This window comes from Sus scrofa, chromosome 14 (genome assembly GCF_000003025.6).
Source record: "Sus scrofa isolate TJ Tabasco breed Duroc chromosome 14, Sscrofa11.1, whole genome shotgun sequence".
NCBI classification, from domain to species: Eukaryota; Metazoa; Chordata; class Mammalia; order Artiodactyla; family Suidae; genus Sus; species Sus scrofa.
The window spans coordinates 129458562-129477841 of NC_010456.5; the positions used below are offsets into that span (position 1 = coordinate 129458562).

General features: G+C 41.5%; 1 protein-coding gene and 1 long non-coding RNA gene across 22 annotated transcripts in view; one reads left to right on the plus strand and one right to left on the minus strand.

Moving 5' to 3' along the window:
- Positions 1-8589, minus strand: part of TIAL1 (TIA1 cytotoxic granule associated RNA binding protein like 1) — a 25942-nt gene extending 17353 nt beyond the window's left edge. For 4 of the 21 annotated variants that reach the window (XR_002338737.1, XM_021073453.1, XM_005671506.3 and 1 more), the window contains exons 1-2: positions 8059-8239; positions 916-1012 (exon numbers count right to left, since the gene is read on the minus strand). Coding sequence is in view for 8 of the 21 variants with exons in the window: in XM_013983805.2 (XP_013839259.1) it covers positions 916-1012; positions 8059-8090 (129 nt within the window). In the remaining 13 variants the exon portion in view is untranslated. Of the gene's footprint in view, positions 1-915; positions 1013-5305; positions 5368-5862; positions 5949-8058 lie in introns of those variants that run through there. The other 17 variants (XR_002338743.1, XM_021073449.1, XR_002338738.1 and 14 more) reach the window with 15 other exon arrangements.
- LOC110256777 lies at positions 7622-16176 on the plus strand. The gene is made up of 2 exons (XR_002338744.1): positions 7622-7834; positions 8239-16176. It is a non-coding gene; the product is annotated as an uncharacterized LOC110256777 (long non-coding RNA).

Here is a 19280-nt window from a genome sequence, read left to right on the forward strand (position 1 = left end):
CTGTCTATCAGGCAAGATCAACACTCTTCTCTCTACCTGGAATCCCTTCTTCCTCAAGTTCCTATCTAGTCAGTTTCCACAACTATCCCTTTCAGTTTTCAGCCTAGACACTGAATCCTCCAGGGATCCTCCCCTGACCCAAGACCATGGACCCAAATGCTTCCAGAGCACTCGAACCTGTCAGTTTCCACAGCATTTATTTTCCTCTATCATTAGTGTTTGCTAACTCCTCTGTCTCCCTCATTAGACTGGAAAATTCTATGGGGCTGGAACTGTCTTACTCATCACTGTATTTCTAGCACTTATAGTGGTATCCAGTACATACTAGTACCCCCCCCAAGTGTTAATAAACAAAAAAGAAAAAAACAAACTGAAACACATGTCACTGGGCACTGCTACGGTCTTTACCAAGAAAAGATAAAAAGTAAGATTTTTTTGGAAAAAGAAGAAAACAATTATTATTCCAACAACTTAAATTCCTATCTACATAAAGCTGTTCAGTCACTATTTACTAAAAATGTTCAAATTTGTTGTGTAGCACTATGCGCATAATAACCTCATGTTTTACACACACCAGTAACACTCCTATTGGAAATGTAACACTCCTATTGGAAATGTACGAAACATCATCTAGTTTTTCAACATTTTGAGATACGCTCTAACAATTTTTATAAGCAGAATCACCTGAAGATAACTACATCACAAAGAAGCATTTGAGAGTAACAGCACAGAAACTTTGTCCTCTCAAATAAAACTCCATTCTAAACTTAGTCTGTCAGCCAAATCAAATAAGTCAACACAACAAACAAGAATCTATCTAGTAACTCGAGGTTTAAAACAGTACTAATTGACTCATGTATCTTAAAATGTTAAACACATGCTATCTGACAACACGTGGAACTGGGAGGATCTTACCTCTGTTATCATTTTACAGCTTTTACAGGGTCCAATCTGACTGAATAACTGAAGAATAAGAACTTCTGTTACATCTCTGGAGAGGTTACCTACGTATCTGTACAGGAAGGAAAAAAAATACTGTCAGCGATCTTCCTTCAGCTCTGGTTCTAAAACTTTATCATTTACTTATCAACTTTTTTTCATTTTAACTTCCTGTCTTCAACAAAATTTTTCCAATTAAGCCTGATCCTTTGAATATTAACTCTCATTTAGGAAAGCAATAATTGTTCTCAGGCTACTAAAACATCACTTCAAAAGACTTTATAAAGAGCAAATCGACGTGACCTTGCATACCCCCAAAGCATAGCATTCCACATACCCTATACGTCATTTTCTCATCTTGTTAGAAAAAAATAATAAAAATTTAAACCGGTATCAACTACAATTTCTAGATGTCAAACACGATTCAAAATAACATACATACACACTCTACCAATACTGATTAAAACACCTGAACAGAGGGATATCAGACAAAAGGTGAGTTTATCTCAGACCCCCCCCCCCCCAACCAGAGCAATTACATGAACAAAGAGCAGAATTAAAGTTACAGTAAAACACACAAGAGATTGAAGGGTTTTGTTCTGTCCTGCTATTAGGATTGTTATTGGTGCTATGTCTTCATTGTTTTGTTTCAGGAGAGCAGGGTAAATTATAAAACTTCCTAGTCTAAAATGTATCAGAATCAACAAAATACATTTTTATGTAGATAACAAAGCAAATATAAAGATTTCTTTAGAAACTGAGAGAAAATCTGGAGATTCTAGAGATCTCTTGTGGTGCAGCGGGTTAAGGATCTGTCATTGTCACTGCAGCAGCTTAGGTGGCTGCTGTGGTGCAGATTTGATCCCTGACCCGGGAACTTCCACATGCAGTAAGTGCAGCCACACACACACACAAAAAGAAATTTCAGGAAAAATTTAAGACAAATCCAGGTATATTTTTGACTACAACAACATATCTAAAGTTTGGATTTTTTTTTTTTTAAGATTACAAATGGAATATATGTGTTTTATTTAAAAAATTTAAATACAGATAAATGTATGGAGTTCCCATCATGGCTCAGCAATAACAAACCTGACTAGTATCCATGAGGACTCAGGTTCGATCCCTGGCCTCGCTCAGTGGGCTAAGGATCCAGCGCGGCTGTGAGCTGTGGCACAGGTCACAGACACGGCTCGGATCTGGCCTTGCTGTGGTTGAGGTGTAGGCGGGCAGCTGTAACACTGATTCGACCCCTAGCCTGAGAACTTCCATGTGCCAAGGGTGTGGCCCTAAAAAATAAAAAAATATATAGTTAAGTTTAAAAGAAAAAAAACAAAACAAAACAAAACACTACCCAAAGATAACCACCTCGTACCATGGATCTATCCTAATTTAGCTTAATAAACTTTTAAGCCTCTCTAATACTCAGTATGTAATTCCTAAACCTCACATATTATGATCCTCGTAAACCAAACAATAGCTGTAAAATTTAACATAGTTTCTTCTGGAAAGCAGAAGGGCAAAAGTTTTACTTTCCTAGCTATACTATATAACATATGGAAACTGTGTACTGAGACCGAGACCAATATAAGCCTTACATCTATGGGTGCCATACTTTTAGAGATATTCTGAAAGAGAAACAGACTGAGAAAAGTAAGGTTAAATGTCCAAAAAAAAAAAAAAAAAAATCTGACTAAGTATGAATTGCCATTTTCTTCTTCAGCTAAGAATTTCGTTGCAATGAGTGCTAATAACTTTAACATGCTTTAAAACTAAAACAAGTCCAATGTTACTTAAATGGGAGACTAAACCAGTGACAAACTAGGCACCTTTTTGTTATATTTAAAGTAGAGCAGATCCATTGGTAGGCCACCCAAAGGCATACTTTTTCTAGCAGTCATGAAAGGTTATAGGCTTATGAGCTAGTCAGACAGTAGTCTTTATTTAAATAAAAAACAAAACAAAACTCATAGGGGTTTGTGAACGTGTTGAATTTCCATGGAATTTCTCTTCGTACAAGGTAGACCTATCTATAAAGAAAATGAACAGAGACCATGAATTGGTCTCTGAAGTGTAAATACTAATCTAACCTAAAGTGCTACTTATTTCTAACAGAATAGGAGTGGATAAAAATGATTTTCACATATCAAAGTTAATTAGTAGCAAAGTTAAACAGAATCATCATCTTAATATAATAAATTTTAAATGACTTAAATAATTTTAAATCTGTGTGACTGTTTAAACATTTATTTTTTTTTCCAGAAAAAAAAAACTGCATAGGCATTTACCTTACACACCTAACAGTCACAATTAAAGCTATTACTGTTCCATAGGATTTTTAGTCCAAGCCAACCCATTTCCAATCATAGGATTTTTAGTCCAAGCCAAATGTGCTTCTGAAGAATTTCTAGAGGCACATTTAGATACATTAATTTACATTTTAAGTACCAATAACAAAGAGCAAAATGTTAATCTAAGATTAGATTGTCACAAAATATTTATAGAAAAAGTCCACTTTTCAGGTTTCCTATTTTTCAAATTATCTCCACTAAAAGTTCAATGGTAAAGCAGCAAATTCTTAAAACTAATATAAAAATGGCCTTCCATAACAACTTGTAGAACATCTTAATTTATTAAGATAAAAAGGATATAATTCACCATATAATTCACCTTAATTTTACCCAAATCTGACATTTTCCTTTACTTAAGAGTTCTGTAATTCATTCCTCTACATTTGCCATCATCGTAATACTTAATAAGAAACATTTTATAGTTTTAAAAATACTATACTATACAGCTTAAGGACTTGACATTATCATGAAATTATCTATCCCAAAATAAATACTAACAAAAATATTTAAGGCAAATGTTCAACGCCCAATTTAGTAAAAACATCACCTCTTGGTAGTATACTGAAATATTATCTTTTTTTTTCTAAATCACATATAGTTTTTACACTTAACTTTCTTTTTACTCTGGATATAAAGTAGTCACTACATTCTAACGTTCCAAAGGTTTAAATATAAAATCTCTACTTGAAGAACATACACAAAATAAAAGAAAAAGACAAATGGCTCAAACTCATATTGAGGTCAATTCAAAGAGTAAACACTTATGAAATTCCAAAATGATTTTTAACTCAAGGGGAGGGGTGGCACGTACTATATAGGTCTGTTTTGTTTTCCAAGAACAAGAACTATTGGAACTAAAGCATTAATAATGGAAAATGATGCCTTTATCCCTAACAGGGTAAAAATCAAATTTGAGACTAGAACTTGGCGGTTTCACAGCAGGCAAAAGTTCACATTGCCAAACCACTTCCTATGTCCAACTGGGCAGAATTTTAAGTTAAGAACATCATGCCTTTCAGAAGACTAGTCATACTTTTCCACACTGAATGTGCTCTCACTCTAAAAAGATTAGCCCTGCAAAAGCTGAAATTACCAGCACTTTTACACAAGATACTAAAGCTAAATTTCTAAAAAAGAAACATTTTTGATTTTGTTCTTTAAAGTTCCTATATAAAAGGAGATTTTGCAACACTATCCTTCAGTGGGCCTCTAAGCAACAGGATCAATTTGTCAGATGTTTCATTTTAGAAAGGAGGCAGGGTGGAGGAAGGGTGCAGGAGGTACAAGTGAGACCTGCTGCATAAGGAAGATCAACACACATACACATTTTAAAGAAACAGAATATGATTAAACTGAATGGGAGGCTTAATTACAGCCATATTATAGCCAAATCCATGATATAGCTAATCAATTTTATAATGGGATTTAATAGTATTTACTTCTGCTATTGCCCTTCTTAGAGGTTCAGATCATGCTCTAAACCAATGGTTTAATTCCTCCTTTGGACTGACCCTCTTATCAGTTAGAACCCAGCCTTAAAAGGTGGCATTGCATAACATGGTATAATCCCAGATCCACAATTCCTACTACTCATTTTGGTGTATCAAATAGATGAAGAAAATAAATTAAACTACAGTTGAACACTATTACATTTTAATGTGGTATATAACACATTCAGATATACCATGGATCAAATCACTGCACTCAAAGTTACTACCCACAACACAAATCTAAAATGTGGGTCCTACAAGCTATGTGTCAGTCAATCCACCTCCAACACCAGTGTTAACACAGCAAGATCTCATTTGCTTGGTTTTTTTTTTTAGATCCCAAAGTTATCCAATACATGTTACCCCCCAAAAAATGTCAAAGGAGAACAAAGAATATCAGAAAACAGACCTTCAAAGCAACTATATGACAAACTTAAGGCTCAACATCAAAGCAATTCTATACCACTTTAAATACCATCAAATAAATTAGTAATACTGTAGGATAATGAATATTTAAAGACCTACCTAGGCTATAAACACCATATTGTTTTCTGATGATAGAACCATATGTCTTAGCTTGTGTGTGTCTGCAGGAAAAAAACCTCACTAGTAACACACAGGCATTTTAAGGAAACAGTTTAAGATAAACTTGTTAAGAGTACATTCTTTAAAACATACTAGCCACTTGAAAACCTAATCCATAGATAACAATGAAAAATAAAAGAAGGATGGCCATAAATAAACAAAAAACTCTACTAGGTATCAACCTCTAGTCACTGTCAATGCTTTTATCACGTTACTTGTATCTAAAAGAACTTTTAGAAGAAATACATAAAACGAACATTTTAAAAGTTATGCATTATTTTTATTAAAATCTGACAAAAATCCAAGTGTGAAACATTTGCTTTTATCTCAAAATTTTACATTTGAAGGTTTTAAAAAAATACATAAAAATCAGCAGACTGCACCACATATGACAGTCACGTCTGCCTAAAATTTTAAATCAATCAGGACTTTAAAAAAAACGGACTTAATACTAATTTAATGAAAAGAAGTATAATCATTGTAAAATATTTGAGTACCTCTTATGTTCCAGGCAGTGAACTAAGTGCTGCAGGGGTAAGACCTAGGAAGATGTAGCAGTCCTTGTCTAAAAAAAAAAAAAACCCTTCCCATGGAGAAGAGTGGGAGAAGGAAAAAGGAAGACAGAATAGTAAACATGTACTGACATACACGTACAATGAAGCTCAAGATGTTTCTTTACTTATATGTATACATGTCACATTTTTTAGACAACTGTAAACATAGACAAGTTAGGTGTGTTTCTGAGAAAGAACAGGAGATTGGAGAAGGTAGGGGTAAGAAACAAGTGACACAAAGACGTTAGCTTATTAGTCTATGGCCTAAGGTCTGATGGAGATGAAGACAAGGCAGATGCAAAGACAGCGATACGAATTAAAGGTACTGAAATAGCATATTATTTAGCACAAAACCAAGAATTCTTCATAAGGAAGAGACAGATACAGTTAATCAGAAATGTGCCACGAAAATTTACCAATTATTCAGTAACTATTAGGATGCAATGGTGACATTTCAGATTTTTAAATACAATGTAACTTTTATCTTTATTAAACACATACTAGCTAGACCTAAATCCAGCTTTCCCAGATGCTTCCATCAAAGAACACACTGCTAACTAAATACCAAGTCTTGACTTCAACAGATGTTAGGGGACAAACTTCATGTTTGTCCCAATTCTCTCTCTTCTGGGAAAATAGAGCAGAAATGGAAGACAACACAGGACATAAATACAAAACTTCTACCAAGCAGGCTTTCCATTCAAGTATTTGATGTGCTTAAGTTGGCCTCAAATTCTCAAAACAGTATAGCAGATACTTTAGTGAGACATTAAAGAAATAGGAATAAAAAAAATGCAACCCCCCCCGCCCCAACAAAATGAAAATCCCAACTATCAATATTGAACATAAGACATCTATTTTCTGGACTGAGCAATCTTTCTTTGGCAGGAGTAGAGATCAGAAACTAGTCAAACTTCCTGAGCACCCTTCCACCTGCATCTATTCCCCAAAAAGTAATTACCCCATCAGACAGCAGAGCCAAGTGAACTATGGTCATATAAACACCAGGCAGAGCCAAGAGAAAACAAAAGCAGCGTTCTGACTGACTCCTTGTACTCGAAGCAGGTGTGTTGAGCTTCGTAAGGCGAGGAAAACCCAGTGCCCAACTTAACACATTTAATTAGACTCACACTTAAAAAAAAAAAAAAATGCAGGAAAAAAGAAAGGAGTGCCACACTAGTTGGAAAGGAATGCAAACGCTGAGTCATCACTCTTCATTAGGAAAGGAAGGAAAGCGGTGGGAAGATGAAATTCATTCATTACATTTGGGCTTCAGGGTAAAGAGCAACAGCAAGGTGGAAGAAAAAGCACTCAAAAGACACACATCGAATAGCTGATAAAAATATCATTTTATCCAACTCCGAAGGGCTCGACGCAGAAATAGATTAGGTATGTAATAGAGAAGGTAGCACCAATAGAGCAAAAAGCTGTTTAACAACTGGTTGTCAGTTTAGCGTAGGTAGCGCTCAAAGTAAACTTCGTCATCCAAGAAAGGAAAGATGCTCCGGCGGCAAGAGGCATCCCTTTTGCACTTCAAAAGTAGCGGGCGCTTGGCGAGTGTTTCTGACAGCGTGGGCGGGGGCACGTGGGGCAGAAAGAGAGTAGGGGCTTGAGTGGCGGAAGAGTGTCCGGCTTCCTCGCAGAGCTTAGCTTGGGAGAAGAGCCGGGAGCGACTGGAGCTGGGGACGTGGAGGGCGTGAGTGCTAATTCCTCGCAGCACGCAGGGGATGTGGCCGCAGTCCCACCCCCAGTCCCACCCCCACCAGGCCCAGCCCCCGTGGGGACCGGCAGCTCCCGGCCCAGCCCAGGGCCCCCAAAGCACAGGGGGAGCAGGAGCTCTCCCGGGCCTGACAGACTCTGCCGTGCAAAAGCCCGGCTCAGGACGGGGTTGCAAAGAAGGGCGCGAGAGGAAAAGGTCGAAACTAGCCCCGGACCCCAGGAAGTGACTGTGTTTGGGGGAAGGGAGGGCTTCCTTCCCAAGGAAAAAGGGACAAATGAGGAATGCACTTCGCGTCCGCGCCACCCCAGCTAGGGAGCCGCCGAGAGTCCTGGCTTCGGCCCCGCTCTCTTGCTCCCTCCCATAGCATCCCGCAGTGCCCGGGCCTCTAGGCGCCTGGCACCCCCCGTCTGGGTACTCACAGAGTCCGGGGCTGCCCGTCGTCTTCCATCATGGTGGGTGCGACGGAGCGATCCCGGGACAAGGGGGAGGGCAGGGCTGGGGAAGGGAGGGGGTGGGGAGGAAGGGGAGGGGGGCTCCGGGCACCGGCTGGGGACAGAGGAAAAGGCACCGAACCCTGCTCTCGGGCTCTCTCCCCCCAGCCCGCTCCGGACACTGCGCTCCAACCAGGAGGAGCTGGAGGAGGAGGAGGATGAACAAAATGGCCGCCGCCACCAGCCAGGCAGGAAACGGGGCAGAGCGCAGGCGCGGCCCGCCAGGTCACCGCTCAGGCCAGCCGCGACGGCCTGAAAAAGCGGAGAACTGAGTGGGGAACAAAAGGGGCCACTGAGGAAACCTCGTGCCCGGTCACGACGGATCACGTCGTCGTTACTCGCCGGCTGGCTAGCGAAACCCAGCCAGCTCAAGAAGAACTCGAGAAAAAAGAGAACCGCCGTAAAACTGAAGTCTCTGGGAATTGTGGTCCTGGAAATGAGAGAGGTAAGCACTTCCCCGGAGGACTTCTGGGAACTGTAGTCCTGAGGAGCCGGAGCCGCTCTGGGAAGCGAAGAAGAGACTTCTGGGTAGTGTAGTCGTACGTGAGACGTGCGGCGACCAGGAAGTCGGCGTGCTGGGAGGGGAGGGAGAGAATAAAAGCGACGTTGAAAGGCAGGGAATCGAGCTGGGAAAAAGCGGCGTCGGAGAAGTAGACTGCAAGTCCCATAGTGCCTCGCGCTGGGGGCTGTCCTAGGACTGCTTCAGGCATTTTAAGACTCTTCTGTTGGCTCAGCGTGGGCTGCTGCTCCGCCTCTGTCCAGCCCAAGAGCGGTATCTTCAACTGCGGCTAATTCCGTGCTCTGGCTCCGCGTGGCGTCCAAGCCCGCAGGCCTTTCTGGCCCTCCTCTATTCATCAAAACCGCCCGCCCGCGGTCGCCAACTGCCGCCCCGCGCGACGGGCGGAGGGGCTGGGGGGTTCCTCCGGCCCAGCGCTGAGCTGGAAGCTGCGCTCGCCGGGGCCCCTCCGGCTTTCTCAACAGCCCGCCGATTCCTCCTCTGGGCTTGTTTTCCCGCAAATAGGTATTCTACCCTGGGTAGACGGCTTCTTCATTCGTTATCTCATCGGATAAGGGGGTCAAAAGAGCAGCCCTCCACTAAAATGACTCATCGAGTTGGTGTAAAGAGGGCGATAATGCCCTTCTGCCCCTCATTTAGTTATTAGAGTGAGTCTTTGGGCAGAGACGTGCACAGACTTAAGGCTGTGTTTACAGACATCCATCCATCCATCATATGGACGGGGAATGAAGTCTTGCTCGAGTATGTGGGAAACCCCGTTCAAACTGGCTACGTAACCTTGTAGAATTTGTTTTTTTCACCGGCGGCAGTTCACCCTACGCTCCCACTCCTTCACCCCACCCCCAAGCGTCTTTGGGAGAATGCTTTTGAGCTCGTACCCCCTCTTGTAGGTTAGTGAAGTGAAGGATTATAACGGCGAAGAAAGATTTTTCATCCTGTTGCCAGAGCTAGAAGGTCCCAGGTAAACTGTGCCTTGAGAGTTGGTTTTATAAACACTACCACTGACTCCTAATCCTGTGATGGGGGTCAACCGTGCAGCAAAAACGTTGTAATGTCAATATGGGGAGGAAGAAGTGGGGGGTTCAACCTGGAAGGCTTCATAAGACCTTGAGAAGAGAGTTGAGCCCCCTGAGTCAATGGGAACGTCAAGGGGCACCGAGGCCAGGACCCATGGGTAAAAAAAGTGTATGGGTTTGGTGGGGGGAGAAGTGGGGGAAGGCATGGAGTAGGAATCTGGAGAGCTAAGTTAGAAAGGTGGGCAACGGTTTTATAGCACCATGTTGTTAAAGATGGGTACCAGGCTGAGGAGTTTGGGGCTTTGTCTCCCAATCAATGAGGAGCTATTCAGAGGTTTTATTTTTTTTAATTGAACCGACGTCCAGAGCTGTAACCATCATCATCCAATTCATCATTGATCCACGCCCACTGTGTTAATTTCCTATTGTTGCTGCCACAAACTTAGGGACTTAAAACAGGACTATATTGGGAGTTCCCATCGCGGCTCAGTGGTAAACAAATCCGACTAGGAACCATGAGGTTGCGGGTTCGATCCCTGGCCTTGCTCAGTGGGTTAAGGATCCGGTGTTGCCGTGATCCTAGCTGTGGCTCTGGCATAGGCTGGTGGCTACAGCTCCGATTGGACCCCTAGCCTGGGAACCTCCATATGCCATGGGAGCGGCCCAAGAAATGGCAATAAGACAAAAAATAATAAAATAAAATAAAAAAACAAAAAAAAACAGGACTATATTATTTTAGAGTTCTGGAGGTCAGAAGTATGAAATTAGTTTCACTGAACTAAAACCAAGATGTTGGCAGGGCTGGTTCCTTCTAAAGTCTTTGGGAGAATGGGCTTCTTGCCTTTTCCAGCTTCTAGAAACCGTCTGCATTCCCATCATCTTCAAAAACAGCAGCATGGCATCTTCTTTCCTCTCTGACCTTTCTGCCTCTCTCTCTGTGACTGATCCTCCTTCCTCCCTCTTTGACTTCATGAGGACCCTTTGTGATCACATGGGGCCAGGATAACGTCCCATTTCTCTGAGACATTCAATCATGTTAGCAAAACCCCTTTTACCATAACCTAATGAGTACACTGGTTCTGGGGATTAGAGCATAGACATCTTGGGGGGGGGTGTCATTATTCAGTCTACCACTCCTGCCTTCATTTAGTTTGTTACTTTTTTAAAAATGCAATAATAGCTGTGAGCCCTCCACCCTAAAAAAAAAGTTCTTAGGGACGCAGTTTAGTCTAACTCTTGGGTTTGCTCACACACACACTCTCTCATCCTCCTGCCTCCCCTCACCTGGGTTCACCATCATGCTGAATTCTGAATTTAGCATTTCTTGTTTTTCTTTTTACAGAGTTTTATTCTCTATATATGTATATACATAATTTTTTCCCCAAAAAGTGTGTGTGTATACACATGTATTTTTGAGGGGTTTTTTTGGTATAATAAAAAAAGGGTATGTCCATTACGTACTTATTAGGATGGCCAAAATCCCAGACCCTGACACCACCAAATGCTGGGGAGGATAAAAAGCAACAGGTACTCTCATTCCCTGCTGGTGGGAATGCAAAATGGTGTAACCACTTTGGAAAATATTTTGGCAGTTTCTTACAAAACTAGTCATAGCTCCTAGGTATCTCAAATGAGTTGAAACTTATGTTTGCACAAAAACCTGCACATGAATGTTTATAGCAGGGTTTATTTATTTATTTGGCCACACCCATGGCATGTGGAAGTTCCTGAGCCAGGGATCAAACCCACGCTTCAGCTGCCACCTGCGTCACAGCCACAGCCATGCCAGCTCCTTAACCAACTGCACCACTGGGGGACTTCCTATAGCAGGTTTCTTAGTAACTCAAAATTTGGAAGCAACCAAAATGTCTTACAGTAAGTGAATGGGCAAACTAGTACATCCAGACAATGGGCTATTATTTGGTGACAGAAATAAATGAACTATAAAGCCACAAAAAGACATAAATGCACATTGCCGAGTGGAAGAAACCAGTGTCAAAAGGCTACGAACTGTATGATTCCAACTGGGTGACATGCTGGGAAAGACAAAAACTATGGGAAAGGGGAAAAGATGAATGGTTGCTAGAGGTGGGGCTGCGTAGGTAGAGCACAGGGCATTTTTACAGAGGTGAAACTACTCTGTGTGGTACTGTAATGATGGATCCCATAGAATGTACATCATGAGTCCTAATGTGAACTATAGACAATAATGTATCAACACTGGTCCATCCTTTGCAACAAATGCACCACATAAATGCAAGGTAGTAATAACAAGAAAAACAGCATGTGTGGTGGAGAGAGGATGGCTTGGAACTTTATCCTTTCTTTGTAATTCTTCTGTAAACCTACAACTGCTCTAAAAGTCAAGTCTGTTTAAAGGGGAAAAAATGCCTTTGCATCTTTTTGGACTCTCTTCACCCTCCGTAACATGCAGAAGATTCAGCCATATTTTATGTATTTAGTTCATTCATTTTCACTATTGTGTGCTATTCCAGTGTGTGATCATAGCACACTTTGTCTGACTTCTCATGAATGGACATTTGGGCTGCCTCCAGGTTTTTACTGTTGTGAGCAGTGCTGCTATGAACATTCCTGTACTCTTCTGTTACAGATGTACATGAGCTCTCTTTGGTTTATTCAAGTCTGTACCTAAAAGTAGAATTGTTGAGTCATGGGGTATGTGAGTATTCAATTTTAGAAGATAACGTCAAACATTTTTTCCAAAGTGGATACCTGGATTTGTGCTCCCATTAGCATCATGTAGGAGGGCTTATAAGGGGACCCACGTCCTCCTCAACACTTGCTTTTGTCAGACTTTTTACATTTTTATCAATCAAAGTGTTAGCTCAGTGTGGTCTTAATCAGTAAGATTGAGCATTTCTTCATATTTTATTAGCTCTGTGTGTTCCCTCTTTTGAAAAATGCCTGTTGGTATCTTTTGCCTATTTTTCTTTTGGGTTATATGTGCTTTTCTCATTGATTTTAAGGAATTCTTAAAGCTAATCTTGTGTACTGCAGTTATCTTCTCCTAATTTGTAACTTGCCGCTCTAAATGCCTTTAATGAAAAAAGTACTTAATTTCTTTTTTTAGTACTTAATTTTAAAGGGTCAAATCTATTTGCTGTGCATGTGTATCATTTAAGAAATATTTCCCTACCTCAAGGTTTAAATTACAGATCTAGGTCTAAATTAAGTATCTAAAAGATACTTAATCCAGGAGTTCCCGTCGTGGCACAGTGGTTGACGAATCCGACTAGGAACCATGAGGTTGCGGGTTCGATCCCTGGCCTTCCTCAGTGGGTTAACGATCCGGCGTTGCCGTGAGCTGTGGTGTAGGTTGCAGACGCGGCTCGGATCCCGCGTTGCTGTGGCTCTGGCATAGGCCGGTGGCTACCGCTCCGATTCGACCCCTAGCCTGGGAACCTCCATGTGCCGCAGGATCGGCCCAAGAAATAGCAAAAAGACAAAAAAAAAAAAAAAAAAACAGATACTTAATCCATAGAGTCTACTAAAATTTTAAAACTTAGTGTTTGAAATTTAAGTCATTAATCTACCTGGAGTTAAATTTTATACAAATGTAGGGATCCAATTTCATATTTTTCCATGTGCATAACCATTATTTTTAAACTCCATTTTTGAATAGTTCCATTCAATCTTTCCCAATTGATCTGACATGCTCCTCTTGTCTTTGTGTAGTCTGGGTCCTCTAAGAGGATAGCAAGATAGAATTAGATGTGCAAGAGATGCATTGAAAGGAAACTCTTGGGGAGGATAAAAGGAGGAAATAGGCAAGAATCCACAATACAGGCTGGACACTTGTGCAAAGAGGGAAAGGAGGAAGGAAGATTGGCTAGAAATTGTCTCCAACTTGGTGCAGCTCTAAGAAAACCTTGGGTAGGCCATTGGGGACCCCCAGAGCAAAGGTTACCTATTAGAGGAGTCCTATGTCATTCAGAAATGGCCTGGCTGCTGCACCCCAACTGTCTCAGTCACTGGCTGAAAGCAGCTTTGGGAGAGAGCTTGCTCTCTGCATGAACACTTCAGTGAATATAAAGTTACTGTCTTCTAAGCTGGACAAGAAAGGCCTGGAGGCTGTCCACTAACTGTACTCCCAACAGCAGGTTCTCTTGGAGGGGGATCTGAGCAGGGCACCAGAGCCTTATGCTAGAGTTTCAGATACTCACAGGTTTTTTTTCTGGGCCCTCTAGTCTATGCCTATGTCAATAAAAAGCTATTATCTTCATAGGAGTTTGAATCATGGTAGAGTCAGTTAGCCTTCCTGCTTTTCTCTAGAAATGTCCTGACTATTCTTGGTCTTTTATCCTTCCGTATATACTCAGAGGTTTTAAGCAGGGGAGTAATATCAGATCTGTTCTGTAGCAGGATGTGTGGATTATCATAGGGATGAGAGATTTCAGGCTGAGAGGGCTTCTGGAACGTAATTTCAATAGTCCAGGTAAGAGATAAGGAATTACAAGTTGAGCGGATTTAGGCAGTAACAGTGAAAAGAGACCAAGTTATGGATACAACATAACAGAGAGGCAGAAGGGTGGGAGAAAGGGAAAACTGAGTTAACTCCCATGTTAATGGCTTGACTGTCTGCCCAGATTATGGGGTCTTTGAGTCAGGAAATACAAGAAGAGGCATTTGCACTTGCAAGGCTTTGCACTTGCTCATCGTGAATGTATTTAAAGCTTCACAGTGTTCAAATAGACAGGTCTAGAGCTTGTTTAGGGACCCAGACTGGCTTTGGGAGGAATAAATCTGTAGGTGCAACTGAAGTCTTAGGTGTGAGAAAGTGTCACCAGGGGAGGGAGTGGAAGACAGGAGGGTTGAGAATCTGAGAGGACACTCACGCATATGGAAGAATCAGAGGTAGAGAAACTACTTTTAAAAACCTGATGAAGAATAATCAAAAGGAAAGTCTGCTCTCCAAAACCTGTTAGGATGGCTATTATCAAAAAATGCCAAAAACCGGAAACAAAAAATAGCAAGTGTTGGCGACCATGTGGAGAAATTGGAACCCTTGTTGTGCACTGTCGATGGGAACGTAAAATGATGCAGCCACTGTGGAGAAGGGTATGGCAGTTCCTCAAAATAAAAACAGAATTACCATATGGCCCAGCAACTTCACTTTTGAATATATATCCCAGGAATTGAAAGCAGGATCTCAAAGAGACACTGTACACCCATGTTCAAAGCAGTATTATTCACAGTAGCCAAAAAGTGGAGACAAGCCAAGTGTTCACTGATGAATGAATGGATAAACCAAATGTATATATGCAATGGAATAGTATTCAGCTTTAAAAAGGAAGGGCGTTCTGACACATGTACAACATGGATGAGCCTTAAAGAAATCATGCTAAGTGGAATAAGCCAGTCACAAAGGACAAGTATTGTATGGTCCCACTTATATGACGTCCCTAGAATAGTTAGATTCAGAGGGAAAGAAGGTAGAAGGGTGGTGGCTGGGGGCTAGGGGAGGGGGTGGAGAGCTATTTAATGGGCAGAGGGGTTCGGGTTGGGATGATGGAAAAGTTCTGGTGATGAATGGTGCTGATGGTGAGGGATGGTTGCACAACAATATGTAAGCACTTAATGCCACTGAGCTGTACACTTAAAAATGGCTAAGATGGTAAATTTTATGTGTATTTTACCACAATCTTTTACAAAGGATCTGAGCGATGGGGAGTTCCCTGGTGGTCTAGTGCTTAGGACTCAGCACTTTCACCTCTGTGGTCTGGGAATGGAGAGTCTACATCAAGCCACTGCATGCCGGTGCCAAAAAAAAAAAAAAAAAAGTCCAAGAGAGATTTATTCAAGATGATGATGAAATGTAATGAATACTTAATTTGTTTGATCTCTTTTAAAGGAGAGCAAACAACTGAGGGAGAACTGGGGAAGGTGTTAATCACAAGCACGTGGAAAACCACGTGAAGAGAAAATAAGACATTTACCAGCTCCTTAAAAGGAAACCTGTGTAGGAAAGGAGAATTATATTGTATTATTTGGCTCAGCTGTGCATAGCATTTCCATGGCCGTAATAATAAAAGCATTGAATATTGATGACAGGGAATCTGCATTTGTGCAGTAAAGGAGGGGTGAAAGAGAGATAAAGCCTTTTAGAGTGGGAAGTCACTAGGTAATACCTAAAATTGAGGAACCAGGAAATGGCAATAAAGTCAAGCTATTTAAAGATAGGGAGGTAAATACTAAATATTCAGTTGAGTTAAAAATGAATGATTCTGGAAACAAGAAATGGGAGAGTTTCCAGGAGGGAATTTCTGGTTTTCCTCATAGGCCCTATAGATTCTGATTCTTTAAACTCTGTATATAGATCTGATAAAGATTAGAATTAATCTAAAAAAAAAGAAAGCATCACTGTAGTTGCTCTAGTGGAAAAACATACCCTCCTCCACTCATAGTAGGCTTCAGACCTGAGAGTGCCCTCTAAATGATTAAAGGCCCTACTTTTCGTAAAACCACACGAAACAAATGGCAAAAAAAAAAAAACCCAAACACACACACACACACATATGGCAAAATGCTGATCTAAATTTGAATTCAGACAAATAAGGAACATAGGTGTGTTGAAGAGATCCAGTGGTGGCTCAGTGGTTAATGAATCCAACTAGGAACCATGAGGTTGCAAGTTCGATCCCTGACCTTGCTCAGTGGGTTAAGGATCCGGCATTGCTGTGAGCTGTGGTGTAGGTCGCAGACACGGCTCGGATCCCGTGTTGCTGTGGCTCTGGCGTAGGCCAGCGGCTACAGCTCCGATTTGACCCCTAGCCTGGGAACCTCCATATGCCGTGGGAGTGGCCCAAGAAAAGGCAAAAAGACAAAAAAAAAAAAAAAAAAAAAGGAACATAGGTGTGTTGAAAACCCAGCACATAGCAATCTCAGCCTCTACTGTGTGTAAAGTCAAATAGAAACAATTTTTTAAAAACACGCACACAAACCTCTGATCCGATGGAAAGTTAAGGGCCCTTGAATCTGCGGTATCTGACAGTTGGGGGCCGGGATCTGTTATATCCTCCAGAGGCCTTAACATGCTCCTCCCTGTAGTTCTCCAATCCCTGATCTCACAGTCTGTTAGATCAGGACCCCAGCCTGGTCATCAGTTAAGAGACTCTGCCTTAATTCCTCACCCCTTTAACCACTCTGGAAAACAATTTGGCAGTCACCTATAACATTAAAAATTACTGTATGATCCAGCTGTCCCACTCCAAGTTATTTACCCAAGTGATATGAAGACTAGTGCCCACACAAATCCCATGCAGGAATGTTTAATGTTTATAGCAGCTTTATGAGTATTCACCAAAAGCTGGAAATATCTTGTGACAATTTTATGTGCCAGCTTGGCTAGACTATGGTGCCCAGTTGTTTGGTTGGACATTAGTCCAGGGGTATTTTGAAGATGTGATTAACATTTACAATCAGTTGACTTTAGGTCGTGGAGATGACCCTTAATAATGTGGGTGGGGCTCACCTCATCAAATCAGTTGAAGGTCTTAAGAGCAATCACCAAGGTTTCCTAGAGAAGAAATTCTGCCTGGAAAATATAGCATAGACGTCCTGCCTGAGGAGTTCTCTCTGTAGCACGCACCAGGATGGACGGTGTCGCTGAAGTGGCAGGGACTCAGGTTTGATCCCCAGCCCGGCACAGTGGGTTAAGGATCTGGCATTGCTGCAGCTGTGGTATAGTTTCCAGCTCTGGCTCAGGTTTGATCCCTGGCCTGGGAACTCCACATGCTGTGAGGCAGCCAGAAAAAAAAAGTCCTGCCTAAGTCTCCAGCCTGCTGGCCTACCCTATAGATTTTGGACTTACTTGCCCCCAGAATGACATGGGCCAATGCCTCACAATAAATTGTCTAGAGAGAAGAAACAGAGCGAGCGCAAGAGGAAGATAAGTGTAGACATAGATACTGATAAAGGGAGAGATGAATATACGTATGTATGTATATGTCTAGGTGTATGTGTACATATATATTGATACAGATCCTAAATGTCCTTAGACCTCTGAATCTAGATAAACTGTTACATCATTCACACAATAGAATCACACTTAGCAATGAAGAGGAATGAAGCAACAGGAATGAAATCTCAAATGCATAATGCTAAATGAAAGAAGCCAGGTCCAAAAGTCCTCATATTGTATGACTCCATTTATATGAAAAACTGGAAAACTCCATTTATATGAAAAACTGGAAAACAGATCAATGGTTGCCAGAGGCCGAGGGCTGGAGAAGGAATGGACTACAGAAGGGCTTTGGGAGATTTGGGGTGTGATGGAACTGTTTTATAGCTTGATTTTGTGACAATTACATAATTGTATATAAATTATACCTTCATAAAAATATGCCAAAAAATGAATAGGAGGCAATCATGAAAATTATTCTCCTGAAAAGAAACTGTATGGTGACATAAAACTGCCTACTTAAACATGTTAATGATACACAGAGATTGAGTATAAATCTGCAAAATTAATAATATAATTTAGGTAATTATCTTAAAAATAATATGTCATGTATATTAAATTTACATACCCTACATAAATATTTTAAAATTTTAAATATTGTTATTTAAGAAATTTATATAAAGCCCCAAACCCTGAGTTCCCATGTAGCTCAGTAGGTTAAGGATCCAGCATTGCCACTGCCTTGGCTCGGGTCAGTGTCATGGCACAGATTTGACCCCTGACTGGGGAACTCCTGCAAGCTGTGCGCACAGCCAAAAAATAAACAAATAGATAAGTAAAGTGTTTCTTCATTTCCTTAAAATCTAGCATTATCCGTATTGCCTACAAAATAAAACCTAAAGGGACCCTTGTGGCTGCATCAGTAGGCTGTCCTGAGTGCTGGCTTCTGTCTGAGTTCAGCCAATGAGGAGCACAGGCTAGGCTTGCCAGACCTAATACACATCAGCTAAATGTGAATTTCAGATAAACAATACTTTAGCAGAGGTGTTCCCCATGTAATCTGGTGACCCTTGTACTAGCTGGTAGGAGGAAAAAGACGACAGTATTTATTCCCCCAGCTTCCTGCCCACTGAGCTGCTGCAGTGGGTTGGCTGTGTCTCCCATAGCTCCTGTCCAGCGGCCCTCAACATACAGCTCACCAGGTTCTAGTAACTGGTCCTTTTACTTGCTCCCTCAGGCCTAAAAGTGGTAGTTGATAGCTCCCAACTATTATTAGTACCAGAGGACTGTACCAGCTCCTCCTCCTTGCTCTTACTAAACCCTGCCCACACTTTTGTAAATAGATCCCTGATTCATTTTCTTTCAATTCCCCAGTTTGAGCGTGTTGTGTCCTGGATAGATGAGGCTGTTCCTGGCTTTTTGAGACACAATAAGGAAACCTTTCCTTTCTTGGCACTCCCACAGCAGTTGGTGTTTGCCTGAGCTCCTGGAGAGACCAGCATATAGGGCCTCTCCTGCAGACTCAACAAATCAGATCTAGTTAAGCCCCTCTGATTCTTTCTCTCCTACTGGTTTGTCATTACCATCTCCTTTGGGGCAGGAAAACAAACAAAAAAACAACTCTTCCAGGGACCTCATGGCTTCCTTTCCCCTCTGTGCTTTTGGGATGTCACTGCCTTTGTGGATGAGGGCTACA